General features: G+C 43.8%; 1 protein-coding gene across 5 annotated transcripts in view; it reads left to right on the forward strand.

The window, feature by feature from the left end:
- Window positions 1-12,539, forward strand: part of EVI5 (ecotropic viral integration site 5) — a 146,744-nt gene that overhangs the window by 56,261 nt on the left and 77,944 nt on the right. For all 5 annotated transcript variants that reach the window (XR_013218486.1, XM_077276982.1, XM_077276979.1 and 2 more), the window contains exons 3-9: window positions 5,413-5,605; window positions 7,317-7,541; window positions 8,303-8,377; window positions 9,384-9,509; window positions 10,500-10,643; window positions 11,926-12,015; window positions 12,209-12,306. Coding sequence is in view for 4 of the 5 variants with exons in the window: in XM_077276982.1 (XP_077133097.1) it covers window positions 5,413-5,605; window positions 7,317-7,541; window positions 8,303-8,377; window positions 9,384-9,509; window positions 10,500-10,643; window positions 11,926-12,015; window positions 12,209-12,306 (951 nt within the window). In the remaining variant the exon portion in view is untranslated. The remainder of the gene's footprint in view (window positions 1-5,412; window positions 5,606-7,316; window positions 7,542-8,302; window positions 8,378-9,383; window positions 9,510-10,499; window positions 10,644-11,925; window positions 12,016-12,208; window positions 12,307-12,539) is intronic.

Below are 12,539 nucleotides of genomic sequence, written 5' to 3' on the forward strand. Positions count from 1 at the left end.
ATGACGTGGGATCCCCCGTTAATGATAACCAGCCCAGGTAAGGCAGACAGCTGTGGGCTTATATTATCAGGCTTTAACGGTCCCTTGTTATTGGGCCCTTCTTAGCCTAAAAATACCATCCCGCAGCCACCCCAGTATTGATGCATCACATGAGGTGTGCCAATTCTGACTCTTTGCTCGGCTCTTCCCTATTGCCCTGGTGCAGTGGCATTTGGGGTAATGGTAGTTGGGGTTTATGACAGTTGTGATTTGTAAAAAAAAATTACATCCATCAAGTCCTGTGTTAGTAATGGTGAGGTGTCTACCAAACACAACTATTACTAACCTGGTATTAAAAAATAAAAACACAGAAAAAAAATACTTTATTTGAATTAAGACTCCCCCACACTATCCCTCATTCACCAATTTATTGAAAAAAATCCCATGCAGGTCCAAAGTAAATCCAGCTATTCCGAAGCAGTCCCGAAATGGATATCTGAAAAACCTAAGGCTACTTTCACACTTCTGTCTTTTTGCCTCCGTCGCAATCCGTCGTTATGGCAAAAAAAACGTATCCTGCAAATGTGCCCGCAGGATCCGTTTTTTTGCCATACACTTTAATGGACGACGGATGGCCACATGTCGCTTCCGTCGTGCGACGGATGCGTTGTGTTTTTAGCGGTCCGTCGTGACAAAAAAACGTTCAATGTAACTTTTTTTTTTTGTCCGTCGGATCCGACATTTCCGACCCCGCATGCGTGGCTGGAACTCTGCCCCCTCCTCCCCCCGCTCATCGCAATGGGCAGCGTTGTAAAACTGCATCCGCTGCCCACGTTGTGCTAAATTTAGCACAACGTCCGTCGGGCCGACTGTTTGCGACGGCCCCGTACCGACAGAAGTGTGAAAGTAGCCTAAGGCAGAAATAAACACACGAGACTCCCCGTCTGCAATTTATTACTCAAAATGTTCCCACAAAGCTCCGCCGTAGTCCCATGTTCCTCGAATACAGCGACTGTGAATAGCAGTAATGTCCCTGCTATTCACAGGCGCCGGGTACTCGGGTCAGCAGTCATAATCGTCACTGGCTTCCGCTGTGCGCAGCGAGACCCGGCAGCTCTGATGAGCGTTGTTGTCATTACCCTGCACCGGTCAATAGTGGTCACTTTACTGCTATTCCTTCTCTGGAGCAAGGTTCGGGGATACATGGACTATGGTGGAGCTTTGTGGGAATATTTTGGGAATATATTGGTGAACAAGAGACTCTCTTGTGTTTGTCGTTTGTTTTTGTTTTTTTAAAGGTATTTCATTTTTGCACTACATTGGATTTGGTGGATTACTGCAGACCTGCATGTTTGGTTTTTTTTTCAATTCTATAAATTGGTGAATGAGGGATAGTGTTGGGAGTATTTATTCAAATAGTTTGTGTATGGGGCATTTCCCATACATCTGCTGTTACAGGAGACTTGGATCACATCCACAGATGGCGACGTCCGGAGAGACTCACTACTTCTAAGGAACTGAGCGTTGCCTCTTAACGTCACGTCCTGCACATCTGTCGAGATGCATGCACGATGTTTGGGGGGTAGAGAGTCCATGCTTGGCTACATGTGGATGGGAAACTTTGGAGATTGACGGGTTAACCAGCACTAGCATTGTGTTCTGCTAAACCTACTAAGGCATTGTGGGGCCTGTGAGATCTCTGCTGGCAGGTCAGGACGGTTGCCTGATTTTGCCCAAAATGGCGGCTTATAAAGTAAACTTTTCAGGACTCTGCTTTGTAATAATTGTCTTATATTTGATATGGAAATATTGGGTTTATACATTTGTATTTTTTCCTATAGTTTAAAATTCTTCTGATGAGGACTATCAACCTTAATATGCACCAAAGGAGAAAATCCTAATCTAAAATGTGACACCACAAAATTTTAGGATTTCTACATTGTGTCGTTCAGACTCCAGACCAGCAGCCGCCGCTGTCACCTCTCTAGACATTTCCCCGCTGACTAGAAGGCCAATGCAGACGTCGTGGAGTCAATCCTTCAAGGTTTAATTTGTAGTCGTAGCCATTTCATGTGGTGACTAGTCCACCGACCACAACGCGCGCTAGTTAACGGCAAGCTGTCAGGAGATATACTGTACTGTCCCTTGTGCCATACCTGCTGCGGAAGTAGTGGCTGGGTTCTCAACTAGTGAATCAGTCCTCCGCATTATTCTACATCTTGTGCCGCCTCCATGTTCTTTATTGCCATCTTCTCTGGACGGTGCAGCAGTGAAGTGACTGGAATTCTCACTCTTGTATAGAGGCCGAGGGTCTGTTCTTGAGATGGATGCGGCTTCCATGGGTGCAGTGATCATCTAGTATGTTTCTCATATTTGCTAGGTATGCCGTAAGTGTTTGAGGTGGGCTTACCCCTGTAAGCTGGACATAAAGCTGTCTCTGCTGACTCCCCCCATGCACAGGAAAGCCCGGCCAATTTCTCCTGTATGTTCTGTGATCGAGCTCTCCATGCACATTAGAGTTTTGCACGACTTTTATCTAATGTGAATGGGGGCGTTTATATGAAGGGCTGCTGAATGAACGGTCACAATTTGTACGACGCCCATCACATTCTACAGAACTGATGTTCATCACTCATTATCAGGGCCGGGCTGACCAGGACAGATCTGTGATGTTGGCTCGGAGCCCGGCAGCGGTCTGCAGTGTGAACACCTCGGTCTCTGTGCGATGGCTTGCTGTACGGACATCTTACGTCATCACCTGTGAACCTGAGCCCTTTCCTCAGCCCTTGCTCTGTTTTTGGCAGCTGTGATGATGGGGTCTGAGCGTCACTGGTAAATCCCTCCTGAAATGACTGAGCGAAATCACAGCTGTGGAAATATTGGAGTGTCTGAGCGTCCGAAGAGGAGAAATGATCTCACTGCGGCGAAATGGAGATGATCTGAACTCAAATGAGGCCCTCCCTGAGAACTATCACCAGATTGTGTGCTGCAAAGAACAAAAAGACAGCGCCACAATGGATGGTGAAAAAATAGGAGCTTACATTTATTCTGTCTCCTCCTTCTACAGGAGGCAGAATAAATGTAAGCTCCTATTTTTTTCACCATCCATTGTGGCGCTGTCTTTTTGTTCTTTGTGGTCTTGGTACTGGCCGGGATGGGCTCCCTGGTTTTGGACGTGCGCCCTTGTGTCCGCTGAGACCTTCAATTTATATCTAAAAGGGTGCGGTTTTGACTTTCTTTTGTTTGACTCAGATTGTGTGATGGTCACATACATGAGGCAGATGATGGTGCAGGCGGTGTAGATGCCAATCTGTGTGGTAAATTTGGGGTGTTCCATCATCCTATGTGACCACTGTCTGCCTGAATCGTATTCCTAGTATAGAAAAATAGGAGACAAAAAAAGCGCAAATAGGGTCTTATCCCCAGGATTGCTTCTAATCAATTGAGAGAACTGCTCACCTGGTGGTACACAGTAAAGGCGTGTAGTTTGTCAGCTGCTGCAGATCCGCAGGTCGGCGCTGCGACCTCTTAGAGACGTTATAATAGATGAATGTGGATAAAGTCACAGCAGCGCGGATAAATAATGGATCCAGATATAGTTGTAAGGTGTTCGGGTGGTTTATTCAACGCGTTTCGAAGCTCATGGCTTCTTCTTCAGGAAGTTTCCACACAAAGATATAAAGATAGGTATATCTTTGTGTGGAAACTTCCTGAAGAAGAAGCCATGAGCTTCTAGGGACCAGGCACGGTCTTTCTCATAACCTCACTTAAGTAAGAGGAGTGAATGAGAAAATAAGGGTATAGGAGGAGAGTCCCAAAGAACTTACCCTACCATAGTAATGATTCCCATCCTTGTGCCCTTGTACAGATGGCGGCGGGCAGTGCGGCTGCGGGCACTAATGTGAGGCTTCTGCCAGTTCTCGCCTGTGCACAGGTGTCTGTGGTCATGGTCACCTCATGGACCACATCCCTCCTCACACAGGTCCTGTGCGGGCTGTATAAGGGCGCAAGAACAGGAATCATTACTATGGTAGGGTACGTTCTTTGGGACTCTCCTCCTATACCCTTATTTTCTCATTCACTCCTCTTACATAAGTGAGGTTTTGAGAAAGACCTTGCCTGGTCGAAACGTTAACCTTGTTGTCCGCAATCATCCTCTTTTTTTCTTTATAAATTATTTGGTGGTGCCTGTGCACATGAATAAAAGCAACTAAAATTTTCTACATAAACGCAAAGACTTGAGTGCAGCTGTTTTTCGTGTATATTATACAGCTGAATTATTGTCAGAATGTCCTCATTTGGAGTACAGATGATGGCAGTGAAATGGTCCATACCTGTGACCTTCTCTGTGTGTTCTACGTATAACAATCTCCTGCATCAGTCTATCCCTAGTGAGACGCATGTGACGGCCTTTCACTGCCATCATCTGTACTCCAAATGAGGACATTCTGATATGCAGCTAAAGGCAAGGTTATCGACACTTCTTGCATGTTTTTTTTTTTTCTTTTACAGAAATTAAGACAAATTTCCTTTCAAACTTCCCTTTCCAGCTGGACAAAATTTACTTAAAATTTAAATGAAATTTTATTTTTAATAGCATTCAAAAAACTGACTAGAATTGCATCATATCTCAAATGGGCAGCAAGAGCACTGCTAAGAATTTTTCACTACTTTAGAATACATCCAAACACTGTAGATCTCCCACCACCCGTACCCTTCAAAATTGTGTACTGATTTGCTGCAGGTTTCACCCGAATCCACTGCATAAATCACCATGCTTCACAATGGAGGGTTTGTAGTATTCTGCAAATTTTTCCACCCACAAATCCAAGGCAGAAAATGTGCAGCATATCCGCCCTGTATGAATACTTGGATTTTAATCCAAATATTTATGGCCTAGCAATTCTATCCTCATCTCTAAAGAAGGGGCTGAGCATGGGCACAGGACCCCTCCTAAAACTCCAGGGGCGATATCTATCGATATGGGAACGGAGTGTTGCCTTGTGCCATGTCTGTGTGGTTCAAAACCTGTGATTTGTATGCTTAGTATGTCTGTTACTATGCTGAATTGGTAAAATACGACAGGAAGTGTTGTCATAGTGGCAACTGAAGCCAAAAGACCTACAGGGCTGTCATTTTAATTCGATACCTCCATGCAGAATAATGTAGAGACTTCATACATCTTGCTGTTGCTTTTAATTAATGCTTTAGGTTACGTTGGCTCTGATAAGAATTTCCAAGTTTTGATGTCGCACATTTTCTGCACTCATTAAGTAAAATGGGTTACTTGCATATTTTTTTTTTTTATTTTTTTTTATAATATGCAGCTTCAAAAACTCACCAAGAACTGTGAGAACGAAGCCCTACAATAACCTGTTCACATCCATCATATGATGCACTGGTATTGAACGCGTTGCTTTATCTGTTTTTCAGGCTGCTGGAAACAGACAGTAAATCTCTGCGATCTGTCAATGGGTCAAGAAGAAATAGCGGCTCCTCGCTGGTGTCGAGCTCCTCGGCCTCCAGTAACCTCAGCCACCATCAGGAAGAAGATGCCTGGCTACTCTGGGGTAGAATCGTCAATGAATGGGAGGAGGTGTACAAGAAGAAGGAGAAGCAAATTAAGGTAATGTTAGTGCCGGATCATTGTGCTAGTAGTGTAGTTAATGGAAAAATATAATTCTTAAGGATTTATTTTGTGGTCTGGTATTCATATAGAATGTGTCTGATCGGAGGATTGCCTAAGGCCTCAGTCACACCGTGCATTACAGCTATGGGGAGCACACAGGACCCTATGCTGATCTATAGGGGCAGTGTCTTCAGGTAACCATACCCCATGTGCCATTGGCTTCAGTGGTTACATAAGTCAGTGTCCGCTATTGGGCTGCAGCTCAACAAAATTCCGTAAAAGGCAATTTCCGCTTTCATTAAAGGGTTTGACCAGCCCTGGGATATGTCTGCCTTAACTCTGTGCCTGCAGACTTGTGAATCCTCACATTGCGCACAGTGATGTGAGGAGTCTCCAGTGCCGGCACTTTGAGCATTGGACATATTACCGAAGGTGTGATTTGCATTCTTCGCGCCACATTCCTACTAGACCTTTCCAGCCTCACACAATACACTTGCATTGAGCGAAGCCGACATGCCTAGTCGGCATGTGACCGCATGTATGCAAATCACATGCATTCAGTCACGCAACCAACACTCTCTGCACTGGAGAATCCTCACAGCAATCAATGCACACGACATGGGGATTCACAAGTCTACAGTCAAATAGGCTACAAGTCTGCAGGCACTCTAAGGTTGGACAACCCCTTAAAATGGTATAGGCTGCAAATGGTCAGCGACCACTGATCGTTTGCAGCAGTCATATCAAATATTGTCACTTCACAAGCAGAAATAGCATCAACATTTCTGTAATGGCGCTACTGCGGGAGGTGCGTATATATTGTTTTTCTTTTCTTTGTGGCTCTGAATTGATTAAAGAGGTTGTTCCCTTTCAGTAAATGACTGTTTGTTTATAATAACTTTTATAGCCGGGGACTAACTGCAATGTTCTCCTTCCCGGAGTCCACCGGCTATTCGCCGCCGCTGCTCCCAGTGTCTGGCATTGGCTGTGACGTTGACATCACATCGATCGTGCAGCAGCCAATCGGTGAGCTCTGCCACTCTGAAGGGGGCAGTATTCTGTCTACACTGGCAGAGCAGCGGAGTTCACTGGTTGCCATTCAGTACCATAACCAATACCAGGCAATGGGAGTAGTAGTCGAGACTTCCTGTTAAACCCGGGGAAGGTGAGTATAGCGCAGTTTTTTCTTTATAAGAACGTGTTTGGGGATTTTAATTTACTGGAAGTGAACCCCTTTAAGTAAAGGCTATCCAGTAGTTGACCATCCCTGTAAAGGGATATCCTTTTTAGACCAACTCCTTTTTAAATGCAACCTGATCAGCATCCTCCTTGCTTCGAATCGGACTAGTTGAGGCTATGGGCACCGCACAGCACTCGCACCGATCCGCTGTCATCAGCCCAGGCGGGAGGTACGCAGTGTACGGAGCAGATACTATGCTGGGGCCGCTCTCCGCTACTGGCAGGCAAACTTCTGTTCTTTTTAAAAAGAGCGGATATTCAGTGCGGAGCAGGATCTGCTGAATCGTTTGTAGAGATGTGATGTTCTGCGCCAGATACTGAACTTCTGATCGGTGGGCGTGCAGCAGGGTGGTGTCCCCCCGACTGAGTTATCATCAATATAGGAAGTGGTGGAAAACCCTCTTTAATATGTTATATGTCAAACATGGTGGTAGTAATGTTCCTTTTAATTTGTTTTGTTTTATTGCAGGAACTTGTCAGGAAAGGGATCCCGCACCACTTCCGTGCAATCGTATGGCAACTATTATGCAATGCACAGAATATGCCAATTAAAGAGCAGTATTCCGATCTACTGAAAATGACGTCGCCTTGTGAAAAACTCATCAGACGAGATATTGCCAGGACGTACCCGGAGCATGATTTCTTTAAGGAGAAGGATAGCCTTGGGCAAGAAGTTCTGTTCAATGTCATGAAGGTATGTGCTGGAGTCTTTCTCAAGGATTGAGAAAGGATACTATATCCGAAACGTCGCCACGCCGTTTGGGCAATAAAGTCCACTTCTTTTGAGTTTTTGTGCCGTTTTCCTTTTTTATTTCTGTTTTGAAGGCCATTTGGATATTTGTTGGGGAATATATATATATATATAAATAATATTTATTATTATTATTATCATCTGTCCCTTATGTGTGTAGTGGGCAGTTTCTGTATCCATCGGAGTTGCACCATCACTCCGATCCGCTTTGAACAGTCCCGTGTTTGTGCATTGTATCGTAGAGCCGCACTTTGGGGAATTGCGCATGCGCTGTGATCGGCACAGTTACTGAAGCTGGGAACCACTCGTCATGGCTTTTGCATGACTCCCCGATCGATACTGCACAAACGTGGGATTTTTTGAAAGCTTATTCCTTGACTGAACCCAATCAAGCACACCCCTATAACTATATAGTTAGATTGTACCTACTCATTTAAAGTGCTTTTTGCACATAATTAGACCACCATTTTTAATAAAAAAAACAAAACGTGTTAGTGATGCACATTACATCACTAACAGCGCACTGGGGCCAGTTTACATTCTACAAAGGACATGACTGGTTCCCTTTTAAGTTGCATTTCCAAATGCAACCTGTCGACTAGTGTCGCTGTTTTTGAAAGCTGCCATGATTGTCTGAGCCTTTTTACCATTGCTGGTATATAGTCATTTTGCAAAATATATATATATATATTTTTTTTCCCCAGGCATATTCATTAGTGGATCGTGAAGTCGGGTACTGCCAGGGAAGTGCGTTTATTGTGGGTCTTCTTCTTATGCAAGTAAGTCCAGAATTGCAATAATCTATCACGGTGACCCAACAAATCTAGTTTGCAGCCTTTGTTCCCTCTCTGTTGGCATACCTTACGGACCATCATCACCAACCTTTTCTGCCGTGTAATGCCTAACGCTGTACTCCATTGGCACTGTATGATGCAGAAAATAAAATGATTTTTATTTTGCACCGTCGGGTGCTTGTATAGGCAGCCATCATATTGCTGCAGTGTGTCCATTAGTGCTTACAAAAGCTTTAATAATCAGACTTTGTTTGCTGCAAAAAGTTCTAACAATCTGTATGCCGTTGTGTATCGCCCACCTTACACTGTTCTGCCATGTAGACTTTACCACAACTGATGCCGTTATGGCGCATTATAGACATTTTGCAACAGTCTATAATCTTTTTTTTTTTTTTTTTTTTTTTTTTAAGCGTTCTCTCTCTCTCCTTTCCTTTTCTGATTTTTAATAAATGTGTAAAGCATAAATTGGGGTTGTCTGGAATTGGTGATAACTTGTTGATTGGTGCAGGTCCCAACAGTCTGTTCTAGATCAATCGGCAGAATGGGGTCACTTTTAGCTATGGGGCGGCAGTGTGCATGTGGCCACCGCTCCACTTTTTTCCCTATGTGACTGCTGAGCTCTGCTTTTTTTGGCAGTTCCATGGAGCATCTGACCTGCCGCTCTATTTAGTAGTTGGAATAAAATTCCCTGTTTTGACTATCAGTGTGAGTCCCAACGGTGGGACTCCCACCGATCAGCAAGTTCTCATCTGTCCTGTGGGTATATGGTGCTTGTAGCCCGATAGTTATCAGAATGTCCCCAAGCACTTTACACTCTCGGCCAGTCCTCCGATTTTCGTATAGTGTATATATAGGGGTCTTTACTTCATTTGTCTAATTGTGACCATATTAATTACTATCCTCCTCGCTGTATAAAGAATCCTAATTAACCAGGAGTAGATCTGGTTCCTGGTTTATTTTTCTTGGTCTCATCTCTTTCTGTTCCCTCTAGATGCCAGAAGAAGAAGCCTTTTGTGTCTTTGTAAAGTTAATGCAGGACTATCGTCTTCGGGAGCTCTTTAAACCCAGCATGGCTGAGCTGGGCCTGTGCATGTACCAGTTTGAGTGCATGATTCAGGTGAGGTCCAACTTACGTTCCAGGATAAAATCACTGTGTGCACCGCTCTGCTGGAACGTGGCCGCACCTCTTTCTAGTTTTGTTTCATTGCAACTACAAACTTTTTTTTTTTTTTTTTTGAGCTTCTTTCTGAACTTGTCTAAGCAATTCTATACTCTACACCCAATGGCAATGATGGGTCATCAATGACTGATGAGAGCCACCCTTCTGACCTACTCCACCACATCCCATCCCTTGACTACTGGCCACAGCCGGTACAACACAGTACTTTTGGCAGTAGCTGTGCCATGTGACATCGGAGTCTCATTCACTTGAGTGAGACTGAATTATACTGAGCAGCAGTATTAGGTGCATCTATTACAGTACTGTGCCAAGTGCACCATACAGGGCATAAGGTCCATTTTAGGATCTGTTTGGGGCTGGAGAGGCGCCATCACTTGGATTCCCCCCTGTCTAGCTACTGTTGTCCCAGGTTACCTCTTTAAGGCTCTTTTTATTTAAAAACTGCTAGTTCTGTACCCCTTTAAGAAGCCGTATTTAATGGTGGTTCTAAATGTGTAAAATTGTAAAATAAAGCAGCTTTGCAATATGCTCATTAAAAATACTGTGTTCTCAAAAATTGAGGCATTTGTTTTCAGCTCATTGCTTAGGTTATTGCTCACCGCCACAGTCTGTGGGGATTGGTTTCCTAGAGGAGTGCAGCGCCTACAAGCTCTTTAGAATAGAGCTTGTTAGCGCTGCTCTGAAGCGGACAGCATTGCTGGATCCAGCCACTTGCACAACTCTGATGCAGCAGAGGGAAATCTGCCACTTGTAGGGGCAGCAGAGAGTGCACAGGTCAGGCCGGCACCGCGACCGTGCTGCTGGTCCGAACTGTCTGTGGCTTCACGTCACTTATAGTAATAAGTCTATAATCTAATGCTCTTACTAATTGTTGTGGGGTATGACTGTTACCTCCTATTGATGGTCACAATACATTCTTTCTTACAGGAACAGCTGCCGGAGCTATTTGTGCACTTTCAAGCCCAGAGTTTTCATACCTCTATGTATGCGTCTTCGTGGTTTTTGACTATTTTTCTTACAAGTTTCCCACTACCAATTGCCACAAGAATATTTGATATATTTATGTCTGAGGTAAGGGTCACAATGAGAAAAAAAAGAAAAAAAACAAATCCTTTATTTTGTCGTCTACTCATATGTTCACATTGTGACCAGAATACTATTGATTTCTGCAGTCCGAATACCATGTAATAGTCCTCATACAGGGAAGGCCACTGCTCTAGTCACTATTCACAGGGCTGAGAAAAGTCATTGTGGGCAGGGGAGAGCCAGATTGTGCACTATATGGATAGTCATTCATGGGACGTAGCCGGCAGGTAGTGCTACATGTGTGCTGGCACTGTATGGGAAATGCATGGTGAGCCTGATCTTCCCTGGAGAGAGTCTTACCAGAGTTAAAGGGTTTTCTCAGGAACAAAGTAAATTTTAATTTACACTTTAATCAATAGATCTTGGAATAATAATAACTTCCTCAATTGGATGTGTGTAAATAAAATGTTCCTGTGCTGAGATAATCTTATAAATGTGCCCCTGCTGTGTACTGTATAATGGCCGTGTCTGACCGTGCAGGAACATGGTCTGATCATACCACAGCTCCTGGCAGGGGAAGACGCAAGAGAGAGTATACAGACATTACAGCACGGGATCACAACTAATGCTTAATTATTATTTTCTGTTATTTTGTGAGGTAAAACATTTCCCTGCCTGTTAATAATCAATGTTTTACCTAACAGAATAAGCTGTGATCTCATGCTATGCTGTCTGTCTATTCTCTTGCTTCCCCCCTACCCAGGAGATGTGGTATGATCACACTATGTACCTGCACGGTCAGTCACAGCCATTACACAGTACACAGCACATTTATAAGATTATCTCAGCACAGGAACATTTTTTTATTTAATCAGATCCATTTGTGGAAATTATTATTCAAAGATCTACTGATTAAAATTAACTTTGTTAGTGGGAAAATCCCTTTAACTCCTTTCAGATAGGGATTTTCTCAGTGATCAGATTTATTTTTTTTTTTCCCAAGGAAAGCTATGATCAGCCAGGTATTTCCACAGGAGAAAGTAATATTACATGTCAGCCATTCAGGTGCAGTCTTAGTCTTACGGCTCATGTTGAAGAAGGGGTCTGAGAAGAAAAGCCCACCATCGCCCCCTCTGACTCCCATGTACACTACTATGGCATGTCAGCAGGAGGCGCTCTTGGGTTTCTCCCTTTAACCATACCAAACTGGTACAAGATGAATAAAAATCACTGTATACTTGCATAAAGTAAAAATGTCTTGACTGCTGTGTATATATTTGTTCTCAATGAGCATCTTGATAATTATCCTCCACTTTTTAATTCCCAGGGTTTAGAAATAGTTTTTCGAGTAGGCCTTTCTGTTCTTCAGATGAACCAGGCAGAGTTAATGCAGCTGGATATGGAAGGGATGTTACAGGTAAGTAATTGCGATTATATTCAGTTGGAGCAGTGATGTATGTAAAGCACTGCAGAATATGTTGGAGCTATATACACAAGCATAATATAAAAATAATTGATGTTGTCACCTATGAAATGTTACCTTGTGCCTTTGGAGAATTCTCTGTTGATCTCCGCGTCGGTGTGAAGGAATCCTGTTTTCTCTCTCGCAGCACTTTCAGAAGGTCATTCCACATCAGTTTGATGGAGGTCCTGAGAAACTAATTCAAGCTGCCTATCAAGTGAAATACAATGCAAAAAAGATGAAAAAGTAAGTGATTTAGCGTCAGCAGGCTTGTACATGTCCTAGAGGTACGTAGGGACGTTGGCCATGACGCTCAATCTCGTGGCCATCGCTCACATTATGCTGCTTCACACCATAATGTATTTCTATGCAGTTTCATTGTCACCACCATGTTTGCACAGCCTGAGAACTCTGGCTCCCGGGGCCAAGAAGAGACATGCTAGGAAGCTCCTAAAATAACCGATATTTATACAAGCTGC

The sequence above is a fragment of the Ranitomeya variabilis genome, chromosome 8 (genome assembly GCF_051348905.1).
Source record: "Ranitomeya variabilis isolate aRanVar5 chromosome 8, aRanVar5.hap1, whole genome shotgun sequence".
Classification (NCBI taxonomy): Eukaryota; Metazoa; Chordata; class Amphibia; order Anura; family Dendrobatidae; genus Ranitomeya; species Ranitomeya variabilis.